General features: G+C 36.0%; 1 protein-coding gene across 1 annotated transcript; it reads right to left on the bottom strand.

Annotated features, from left to right (window-relative positions):
* Positions 1-473: 473 nt before the first annotated feature.
* Positions 474-7,020, bottom strand: LOC145048837 (uncharacterized). The gene is made up of 8 exons (XM_078997462.1): positions 6,259-7,020; positions 3,861-4,790; positions 3,607-3,750; positions 2,842-2,948; positions 1,599-1,965; positions 1,295-1,501; positions 1,088-1,197; positions 474-1,002 (listed from the first exon to the last, which is right to left on the bottom strand). The coding sequence occupies exons 1-8, from the start codon at positions 6,712-6,714 to the stop codon at positions 588-590; spliced, it is 2,736 nt and encodes a 911-aa protein (XP_078853588.1). The 5' UTR covers positions 6,715-7,020; the 3' UTR covers positions 474-587.
* Positions 7,021-11,909: the final 4,889 nt, after the last annotated feature.

The raw sequence follows: 11,909 nt of genomic DNA, 5'->3' as shown, positions 1-11,909 counted from the left end.
TCTTGAAGAGAGAGAGAGAGAGAGAGAGAGAGAGAGAGAGAGAGGATCTTTTGAAAATGAATGACCTTACCTGTGAAAGATCGATATCAATTGTATACAAGTGGGTTGAAAGTTATGGCTAACACTCATCCGTTTGTCTGCATCTGGGTTCTAATTAAGAGCGCGAACCTGCTTTTGGAGTGGTTGATGAAGGGTTTGTTCATGGTATATGAAAATCGTTGGTATGGTTGTTTTGCTTCCTCCAGCTAAGATGATCATCATGTATGTCCACTTGAGGATTACATTACTTCTACTGGTATGTTTTCTGGTTATTAATAGTATTGCACCCCTGTAACTTTTGATGCCATATAAACAAAAAAAACAAATGCTATAGCTCTTGTGTGTATTTTCTTTTACTTTGTAATTTTCCCTCTTATAAAAAGAAGTTTATCTTGTCTTGTATAGACATGCAACTAGCTATGCGCTGCATAGTATTGAGGAACTATCTTCTATTGAGCCTTTATTAAGTTAATATAAAAGCACAAAAGATGTAATAACAGATTACCATACACTTAGAAGAACATGTATAAATGTTACTTAATATACACTTATGCTATAGGACGGAACTCAATGCCATACACAATAAGACCAGACATATTTCCTTCATCACATGTCAGTTTCAAATCCATAGGAACAAACTCATCATTATGCGTGCTATCAACGTTAAATTCCCACACTTCAACCTCCATCCATCCATCTTCTCTCTGTTCTGGAATCCATTTGATTTTGTCTAAATTCACTGTGTTTGGGTACCTGAAAGAAATGATTTTGGTTCTTTCCTTTCTATGAGGTACTAGATCACGTGCTTTCACTGGGCACTTGAGCCCACGACATTTTTTTGAAAGTTTGAACACAAGGAAACAAGCATAGGTTGTATCTGCTGAGAGCATTTTGGTCTCAATGTCACATTTGATACGAAAATCCTGGTGAGATAGAATCTCAACAACCTCTTCAAATCTGCACCTACATTAATTAAGTCTTATAAATTTAAGTGATTCCATGAAATCTGCTAAAGTAAACCTAAGATGAAAGGAGTAATAAAGTAAACCTGGATTCGGTTGGAGGGTTGCACAACTTTATACTTGAAGAGTTGTATATAATTGCTTTTGCAGGTAGCATATGACATCTCTTCCCGTTGACTTCACTTAGGGAGAATAACTGTTCATCATAGAGTTACACGCTTATCATTATGATACCACAAGAATATGTAATTAATTTTTCAAATTTTGTGTTAAGAAAAAGAAAAACATCAGACCTTTTCACCATTGTCAATTAGAACTCCTTTGAAAAGAAGTAAGCACAGCTCTACATTGGAGGCATTTTGGACATTGTTTCCAGACCTCTTAATAATTTCTTCATTATCGGCTATCATTTGTTCTGCTGAGTCCATCTCCAACTTTGTTTTCAAGACTCCTCCCATGTTTGTTCCATCCTTCAATTTTTTATTTTTTTCTAAGTCCACCTATAGACAATTAGATGACCACGTTATGATATTTTTGTACAAATTTCCCCAAAATAAATACAAAAAAGAAGAGAGGTACACTAACTATTTGATTTACCATTGGAATGGCGTTAAACTCTATGCCTTCAACAAATATTCCCCCTATGCCACAATAATACTTTGAAAAGCTTTCTAGTAGAAATTCAAAATCAGTACTTCTGTGATCACTCTGAAACCGAAATAATTCAACTCTCAACCACTGACTTCCACCTTCTTTCCACTCTGCAAAATATGCATTTAAGGTTTCACCCGCCTTTTTATATTTAAGGTTTATGTATATCGGCCTGTTGGAAACCTTTCTTCGATCATAAAACTTGAAAACTAGGTAAGCTCCATACATCGTCTCTGGAGTTAAGAACTCAGCATTTATCTGAACTCCAATATTAAGATTTGAGATGTCCAAGATCTTTGCGACCTTTGGAAATCTGCACAAACATATTACGATTCAGAAAATCGTATGCTATCCAACATATTGATAGATTGTAAAAAGGAGCAAGTGTTGGTAGTTTCTCATAATTTACATGTTAGACTATGATTCTAATAAATATATGTTTCTGTGGGTTTAATTTGTGGCTTACAAATTGGTCAAAAGGTCCAAATAAAGTCAAAAGATCTTTAGTGAATAAGGGTACTTTTGTCTTTTTCAAGCGTTTGTTTTTGTTTGGCTGCAGCTTAATAATGTGTATCAGGTTAGTTACGGAGAGTTTTTGAGATTTTCCATTTCCATTATTCTCCTCTTTTCTTTGTTCCCCCACAAGTAAAATGAGAAGCAAATTTTGGTTCTTCATTTTCTTGTTTCTTTTCTAATTATTCCTTTTGTAAACACTAAACACATATACACATCATCATAGCACAGCAGTTTCATTTTCCACATCTCAAAAGACCACCAAATTATGTGCCCATAAGATGAGAAAAACTACAAAACAAGCCCCCATATTTTGAAATTTGTTGTTAAAACTCGTTGGCTCAAGTCAAAAATGTGAATTCTACTTCAACATAGATTTGACAAAACTAAGGGAATTTCTATCACTTCATTAGAAGTTTAGATCCCAAGCCCAACATGTTTTCCACCATATCTTAGTACAGTCACTTATAAAACTTGTGGTTCCCGAAGCAAGCTCATGCACTCTAGCTAGGTTTTAACCTCATGGATTTGATGCAAACGTTCCACTTCATAAAAGAAGTAGAAATTTTTATGCTAGAGTTCACTCCAAACAGAATGATTTTATGTTAAGTGACATGTATCACTTGACTTAAAAAGTTAATAGAAAGTGGTGGTAATCACATAAAGTAGACAGAACCTTGATTTTTGAATGGATCTCCACTTCAGAGAAGAAACATCATTGTATGAAAATCTTTTGGCCGGTATCATTTCATTTCTTGATCCATCCATGCTTATTGAAAACCACTGTTGCCATAAAAGATGAGCAAAAATTGAAATTAAAAATGAGTCGGAGAGCATTAATTATATTATGAAAAGGCATGGAATGTTGAGAGAAGATGTCGAGAGGATTAGAAGACAGTGAGAATGATAAGTTATTTATCTAAACGGTTACTTTCTGTCCTGATATATATTATATCTTGCATGGAATGATTAGTTTGTTTCTTGTATAATATTGATGGCTGGTTATTTATCAATATTGTTGCTTGTTTGGAGTTTAGATCTCATGTTTCTAGTTCTGATGAGCCTTGAGATGTTTTTCAATCACCTTTACCTTCTTTGAGATTAGATAATATTAGATATCATTTATCAGTGCTGCATTGAGCTTGCAAGATCATCTAGAAAAAAAAAAAACATTCCTTTCATTTGAAGAAAACATAATACCCACAGTGGTTTTTCCTTGATATGTAAATAAAAGCCTATGTTGTGTAAATGATTCCTAGATGCAAAATTTTGATTATAGTGCTATTATATCATCTTTTTTTTTTCTGGCAGGCATGTATGCTATATATGGTAGTGAAGAGATATTCCAAGGAAAACCAACACATGGAATTATTGACTATAGTCTATCGATGTATATTTCGAATGAGGAAAACATATATAATGGTAAAAGAGATCGAGTCACCACTTTTTCGTTGTTAAGGAGGATTCCTGAAGAAAATAGGGAATGGAGATCCTTCTTTGAGATAGTGGAGGGCACCGTATATTTTGACATTTGGATTATTTTCTTATAATCTGTTGGCAGATTTTGCTCCCATTCCCACTCATCCTGTGTATGTGTGAAAGATGAAAACATTATAACTGCATGCAAAGCAGTTTGTTGAATCTTGCTATTAAAAGAAGGCTCATTAGTTTCTCTACTCGTCAAGGTGAACTTACCTGGCAATTGAAGGCTTTTTCAAGTTCCTCTACAACCTTAGCCATTGTTGGTCGATCCTCATGTTGTTCCATCAAGCATTGATAGGCAATGGTTGAAAATATCACCAAGGATTGTGGTTCAATTTGTTGTTTTATAGCATGAAAGATAATATCTTGTATTTTTTGGGTTTTGAAGCTTTTTGCTGCCAACTGTGCAAGAAACACCACTCGCTCGTCTTCAACTGTCAGTCTTGCACTTTTCAGTTGAGCTTCATCATTTGGGAGTTCACGAAGTTGTTGTTTCTGATCAATTTTGATCCTTTCAACTGCTGATCTTCCTGATAAGATCTCAAATAAAATAACCCCAAAAGAATACACATCCGATTTTTGTGTCATGGAGCCTGTGGTCAGATAGAGTGGATCAAGATAACCTAAAGTGCCTGCACCTCGGAATATGATGAAATCAGAAATTGCAGCTTTCCAATCGTCCCTAAGAAGAATGCTACTGCTTTTCATGTCACCATGAATCAACTGTTGATCGGTTTCAGTATGACTATGAATGTAAGCTAACCCATGTGCAGCATCAACACATATCTTGAGCCTTTGTTTCCATGTTAGACTACTGTTGGTTAGATGCTGTTTTACACTTCCTTTAACCATGTGCTCAAAAACAACGATCCTCTCACCCTTTTCTTCACAAAATCCTATAACAGGAACAACATTCTCATGGCTATAACTATAAAGCTGTGCAATCTCCTTACACAATTCTTCTCCATATGAATCCACTGAATGACAGAGCCGCTTTATGGTAACCGTGTTATGTCCACGCAAGTGAGAAAGTGTCCCAGAATACACCTCGCCCAATGGTCCTTGCTCTTTTTTATCACGGAAGTTGTTTGTAGCAGACATAACATCATCGAGTGTCGTTCTAAGGGATTCCACCCCCTTAACCTGCATAAGATATGCAGAGATAAGTGCAAGCTTTGTAATATTACATATTCATTATTGTTTCCAATTTAGAATTGTTTGGTATTGCTTATTTGAAGTGTGTGTTGACTCATTGCGATTTGAAACCGGTAATAAGCTATTTTACATTTTGATAGAATAATAGTAAAAACTAAAAACACTTATTTACTTATATATTTGATAATTTACTTTCTCCTCACTTATTGAATTAAATAAAGAGTTTTTGATAAGTTCTTTCTTCATTACACGTATAAACAGAATTTGACAAACACTAAAAATTAACTTATTAGCTTTTACATTTTGGTACCAGATAAACCGATCAAAATAGTTTTTTTTTTTTTTTAAACTCTATTCTGACACAGATAAACTAATAAACACTTAAAAAGAAAAAGTTGTTTCAAATAAGAAATCCCGTAAATCTATCCTCATATCTCATAAATATATTATATGGATATGGATATGGATTTTATTGGGGTTGAAACACACTTTTACTCTAAACTAGAACGAAAGAAACAAAATTACACTCTCTATTGCAAGAACGAAAAACAACCCTCTAGATAATACTCGCTCTAAGTATTACTCTCTATCACTCTGTTTTGTGGTGCTCTACAACTGAAGTTGGAGCTCTATTTATACCTAAACCAACCACAAAAGTTACTGTAACTATTTATTGCATTCACCGTATGAAATAAAGAAGCTGCCATTTCTTATTGTTAACATAGATGGTGGTGCACCCAGCCATCCATGTTAGGTTCACACCCAAGTAATTTTACACTCACAAATTTTACATGGGTCTTACGTCTAAGGTACAAGTTTAGGGCATCCACAATGTATTACACTTATTAGAGTTTGATGGATAGACACATCATCATTTTATTTACTATACAACTCTACATTATTTTTCCTATAATGCATTGAACTCAACAGAGTTCAATGGAATATATATATATATATATATATATATATATATATATATATATATATATATATATATATATATAAAGTTTCTTTTTCCCCATTGAAGAGTTCAATGACGATTGAACTCCATATTTATTGAATGCCAAAATGGCATCCCACAATGATAGAGTTTAATCTATTGAATGCCAATTAGACATGCCACCTCATTCAACTATCTCATTAAACTATGCATTGTGGATGCTCTTACTTCTTAATGTCGGCTAAATGCAAGAAATAGCAACATACTTTTGTTTATTTATGAATTATAGCATCCTACTTTCATATCCATTGTTAGTTTTTTCATTTTTTTTAGTTTCAAGGCATTGTACTTTGAAAATTTTACCAAATTATACACCTTGTACTTTCAATTTTTTCTCCTTATTAGCACATTATGCCTTGAAAAATCTACCCTATTTTAGTGTGTTAGATGATATTACTATAGTTGGGTATATTTTACAAAGTACAATGCTACAATTAAAAAAAATTAACTACTTACATGGGACTTGAATGCTCTTTCAAGTTCTTTCACGACATCAGCCATTGTGGGACGGTCCTCTCGTTTTTTGTTGCAGCATTTACATGCAATTTCTGCAAATATCATTAGGGAAGCTGGGCAGGTTTCATCATCCAGAACTGGAGAGCCGGCTTTCTCAAATTCTTTCTTGAACTTTGAATCGATAATCTCGTTCACTTTTTTCTGCTGGAAGCAGCGTTTAGCCATATGAGGTAGAAATTCTGGGTCATCTTTGGACAATTGGAAACGTGCCAGCCTTCCACTCAGTGCTTCGAATAAAACCACTCCAAACGAATAAACATCAGACTCCTTTGTCAGCTTACCTGTCTTGGCATATTGTGGATCAACATATGCGAGTGTCCCAACAGCTTGAGTCATGAGAAAGGTGGCTTGCAGATTTGCGGGGCCAATTCTTGACAACCCAAAGTCACTAATCATGCCTATGTAATTTCGCCCAAGTAGAATGTTGGAGCTTTTTATATCTCGATGTATTATCCTATGATGTTCTCCAACACCATTATGGAGAAAGTCGAGCCCATAGGCAGCATCGAGGCAAATCTGAAGACGTGTTTTCCATGTATGAATATCATTATTTTCAATATGACAATCGAGGCTTCCATTTGAGGCATACTCATACACGAGAATACGCTCATGATCTTCATCACAAAATCCAACAAGTGTGACAAGGTTTTTGTGTGTAAAGTAAGGGAGCACAGAGATTTCTTGCAAGAATTCCCCAGTTCCTTACCCTGAACTCCTATCTAACCGCTTAATAGCAACAGTGCTTTGTGTTCTTTGGTAGCTTGAGAGTTCCACCGTAGAAACTGTCTTATATCCACCCTGTTTAACATATTTTCTAAAATCGAAATGGAAGAGTTTTGCTTTGTAAACTTTCCCAAATCCACCAATTCCAATTTTATAATCATCGTGAAAGTTATAAGTTGCTGACTTTATAGCTTCTAGTGGGATTTTCATATGATCCATGTTTTTCACCTGCAACATTGAGTGTCAGTGTAGTGGAAAATAAAAGTTAAATTTCCTGCTTATTATAATATTACTACACACATGAGGATCACATATAACTCAAAGATATTTTTTATCATTTCAGAAAACTCAAAAGATCCATAGAACCTAGCTAGTTGTCTTGCTAATTTTTGCTTTATCTTAAATTTCCTCATGCCTTATGCTGTTTTACTTCAATTCCTATGATCAAAAATATACTAATAGTTATAAATGCATGCACAATCCATTTGATGAATATCCCTACTTCGTTACAAAATGTGCTCTCTAGCTTCACGTTCAATTTTTTTTTTTTTTTTTTTTTTTTTTTTTTTTTTTTTTTTTAATTTAGAACTAGTGTTCAATTTTATAATTATATATTTCCATTAGCTAAGATAAGGTAGCTCCTCCAAAGTGTAACTTCGCCTCCATTTTTACATATCATATATATTTAATATTTCTCTCATTTTCGATTTATCCACTATAAAAGAAGTTAACTCAAAGAAATCGGTCACAAAGCTTATTTTTTCGGGTCAAGAAGCTTTGTAATGGTGTAAATTATTTTATATTTTAAGTATATTTCTAATAAATTAAACTAATTAAAATAAAAAATTATGATATAAAATAAAAAACTAAAACTAAAGTGTATATATATATATATATATATATATATATATATATATATATATATATATATATATATATATATATATATATATATATATATAGGGAAATGATCAAATGAGAACACCTAAAAGGTTGAAAACACGAGAACAAGTATATTCATTTGTGATTCTATGTATTCATTTATAGAGAAATGATAAATTTTTACGCACAATATATATATATATATATATATATATATATATATATATATATATATATATATATATATATATATATATTGAATTTCTTTATGAGATCTGGTGTGTGTTTGGAATCACTCTATGACCATAAACCAGTCCATCCATATATTTAAAATAGTAGATAACATGTTAAGTCTTAACATTAAGGAATTTTTATAAAAATACGATAGTGAATGCCATTAAGAACATATCAGTTTAAACCTCACAGTCACGGATAGACAGTGAATGTGACGTAATGATTTATCATTGCAATTGGTGATGACATATGAAAAAGTTGATGACTGGTTTGAACATTAGAGATCTAAAGAATGAAAAATTAATTAGTAGTCAAAGAAAAAAATTCTTCGAAGATAGGATCACTAATAATAAACTAATTTTTAGCCACCCAAATCATAAGAAAATTTGATACGTTGCCTATTGATGATGGTCTCACCGATGGCAATGGTCTTGTGACTAGTTTAGATCCGAATAGTGTAACTAACATAGGTCTTGTCTATCATTCGAATCTCATCTTTGATGTAGGTGTCGTCTACAACTCAAATATTGTTTACGACACATATTTTACCCATATCTTAGATCTATATATGATTCTGAGAATAAAGACCAAAATTTTCATGTCACGCCTCGTTCCTGGTACGCATTTAAATTTTATTTTTCTTTATTTTGTAGAGCTACTCGACGAGTTGGGAGCCCTCAACTCAGCGAGTAGGGTTGCCATGATGAAGCCTTAATTTCGGGTTTTACACCCTATTTAAGTAATTTAATCCCTACCTTTTGGCCTCATTTCTAGCCTCCAAGTCCTAAACCCAAATCCATGGAACCCTAGATCATTTGTGAGTGTGTGAGCCATCTTTGATGATTTTGTGTATTCTTGAAGCTAGAAGAAGAAAAATGAGCTAGAAGTTTCAAGGAGAACGTTGTAGATCCTGGGATTTCATTCCATCCTTATTAATTTCTAGTAATCAAGTCTCTAACTTGATCATTCATTTATTAGATCTATTTTCTTCCATTTATATGAAGGTTTTGATTCAAGGACCTTGGTCTTTGGGATTTGGATGTCCCAAATAGTTTACATTTCAGATCTAGGATCTAGGAGGGGTTCCATGGCATAAAGGTGCAAACTTTATAACCATGGAAGCCCCATGCAAGCTTCAAAACGTTATTGTGGCCTTTTTAGCTCAAAAAGGTCATGCATGAAGATAAAGGTGGGAGCTTTATATGTCTAAGTAATGTTATAGGGTAGATCTGTGAATTTCAGTTTTAGTTTAGTGCATGAATGGCTTAAGGACCAAGTTTTAGGTCCCAAGGAGTTAGTGTAACACCCCTAATCCAGCAGCACCAAGAAAGGAAAAGAAAACCTTAAATTAAGGAAGGGACTCGTCGAGTAGATGAAGTGACTCGACGAGTAAGAGCGCGGATAGTGTCGCAAGTTAAGTGACCTACTCGATGAGTCAGAGGACACGTGGGTGAGCCCCGCAGGATTATAGTAGTACAGGTGGGAGCTGCTAGAGACCTTAGAGTTAAGATAGGGGATCGAGGATCCCAGGACTTGTAGAGCTATAGTGGCAAGGTAGATACAACAGTTTGGATAACCGAAGTTTCCTTTGCGGGTCACTGGAAGCGACTGAACGATTGAGTTAGGGTTCAATAACCGGTAAGAGTCCGGTAACCCGGTTGAGGGAAAATTAGTTGGGACCAGGGTGGTCTCGATTCCTCCGGAAGGCGGATAAGAGTCAGCAGAAACTTTAGTCAGGAGTAAATAATGATAGGAGAAGTTCGGAATGGAGCAGCTAGTTGGTTGAGAAGTGTTGCGCCTCTCACGGTAAGGTTGAATAATCACAGAGGGAAGGGTTTGACCGTGCTGCGTAGCTCTCGTATGAGTAACCGTTGCAGGGATGAACCTTTTACTCGAAGGATTATCTGATCCATTCGCTAGGATAGAATGTCAGCACCAGGACAGAGTAAGAGGAAGCATTCAGTAGTAGTCAGTGAAGTAACCAGCACGGAGGTGACCGGAGATGTAGTTACAGAAAAGACATGTAGAGAAGGTAGTTGTTTAAGGGAAGTTGCCTTATGAAGGCAAGCAGACATGCAAGGAAGAAGGGGTAAACCCCTAGGATGTTCAGCATGGGTACTCGGGGAGTACCGAAAGGAAGGTCGGTTAGATAAGAGTCACGTTCGAGGATGATTGCAGATTAGAGTGCTCGCGAGGTATTATCGGCAAGGATTAGTTATGACAAGATGATCGGGCGGAGGGACGATGGAAGCGATTCTGCGAGAATCGGACCCAGTGAGAAACGTATCCATAGAATAGGGACGTGGTAAGCAGATTGTAGGATAGATGGCAGTAACAGACTTCGAGGACGAAGTCTTGAATAAGTGGGGGAGAATTATAACACCCCTAATCTAGCAACACCAAGAAAGGGAAAAAAACCCTCAAATTAAGGAAGGGACTCATCGAGTAGATGGAGTGACTCGACAAGTAGGAGCGCGGATAGTGTCGCGAGTTAAGTGGCCTACTCGACGAGTCAGAGGACTGACTCGGCGAGTTGGTCAGGTTTTGGGAAAACCCTAAATGCGGGCCTTGTACCCTATTTAAGGAACATTATAGCCTCTCTTCAGCCTCCATGATACTCCCTCAAGTCTAGAACGAAACCTTAGTGCTTTCCATGTGTTGTAAACCATTTTTGAGGGTTCTTAAATGTTCTTGAAGCTTTGAAGAAGAAGGAGTTGGAGGATTCAAAGAGGTGTTGTAGATCCAGAAATCTCATCTAATCCTTATCATTTTCTGGTAATCAAGTTCTCATCTTGACCTTTACTTTGATAGATATCTTCTTTGTCATTTTTGGGGGTTTTTGGTCCAAGAACCCTAGCATGTGAGGAATGGACGACCCAAAGGATTATGTCTTCAGATCCAGAACCATTGAGGGTTGTTATGGCATAAAGGTGTAAGCTTTATGCTATAGGAGACCCAATGCAAGCTTATAGGATGTTGTATTGGCCTTTCTAGCCCAAAAGGCCCATGTATGGAGGAAAAAGGCAGGATCTTTGCATGGTTGTGAGGTGGTTGGGTCCTGATCTGTCTATGGGTGCTTGAGTTTGGGGTATGGTGGCTTGTGGACCAAGATCTATTTCCTTAAGAGTTAAGGTTTGCATGGAAACCCATTAAGTGAGGGTATTAATGGGTAAAGTTGAAAACTTTATCCTTAAGAGGTCATTTCCAGTTAGTATTAGGAGTTTTAGTCTTGGATCTGGAATGGAAGGGCTTAATCCATTAAGCTAGCCCAACAGACAGAGGAACTCGGCGAGTCCAAGGAGAACTTGACGAGTTGGAGTGGGTTGTCCCGAGTTGAGTCGCGTTAGAACTCGGCGAGTCAGAGAATGATTCAGCAAGTTGACTTGATTTATCACGAGTTGGATCAGTCAGGGAACTCGGTGAGTCAAGGGAGAACTCGACGAGTTGGTTCGCGATTTTAGGATTCTGAGCTTGTGAACTCGGCGAGTTGATGGAACAACTCGGCGAGTCCAGGTTAAAGTGTTAACTTTGACCGTGGACCCTTGACTTTGACTTTAAGCAGAATTTTTAACTTAGTTTGACTTCTGGAGAACATTTTGGGACTAAGTGTTATGTTGGTATTGGTAGCTCGGGGAGCTAGAGGAGCATCGGTTCGGGAAGTTGTCAGATAGCAGTCAGGAGGGTATCAACAAGAGTTTCAGCTGTGCAAGGTGAGTTTCCCTTTGTGTGAATGAGTCTAAGGTGACAATGTC

This window comes from Lactuca saligna, chromosome 5 (genome assembly GCF_052625555.1).
Source record: "Lactuca saligna cultivar CGN05327 chromosome 5, ASM5262555v1, whole genome shotgun sequence".
NCBI lineage: Eukaryota > Viridiplantae > Streptophyta > Magnoliopsida > Asterales > Asteraceae > Lactuca > Lactuca saligna.
This window is presented reverse-complemented; position numbering and strand designations above follow the sequence as displayed.

Bases quoted from the DNA above. Each gene is read 5' to 3' on its own strand.
- LOC145048837 (XM_078997462.1), bottom strand. From the start codon at position 6,714: ATGATTAGTGACTTTGGGTTGTCAAGAATTGGCCCCGCAAATCTGCAA. The intron at 4,791-6,258 runs GTAAGTAGTTAA...TATCTTATGCAG, and splicing joins AAAGAGCATTCAAGTCCCAT to GTTAAGGGGGTGGAATCCCT. The intron at 1,198-1,294 runs GTCTGATGTTTT...TATGATGAACAG, and splicing joins TAATTGACAATGGTGAAAAG to TTATTCTCCCTAAGTGAAGT.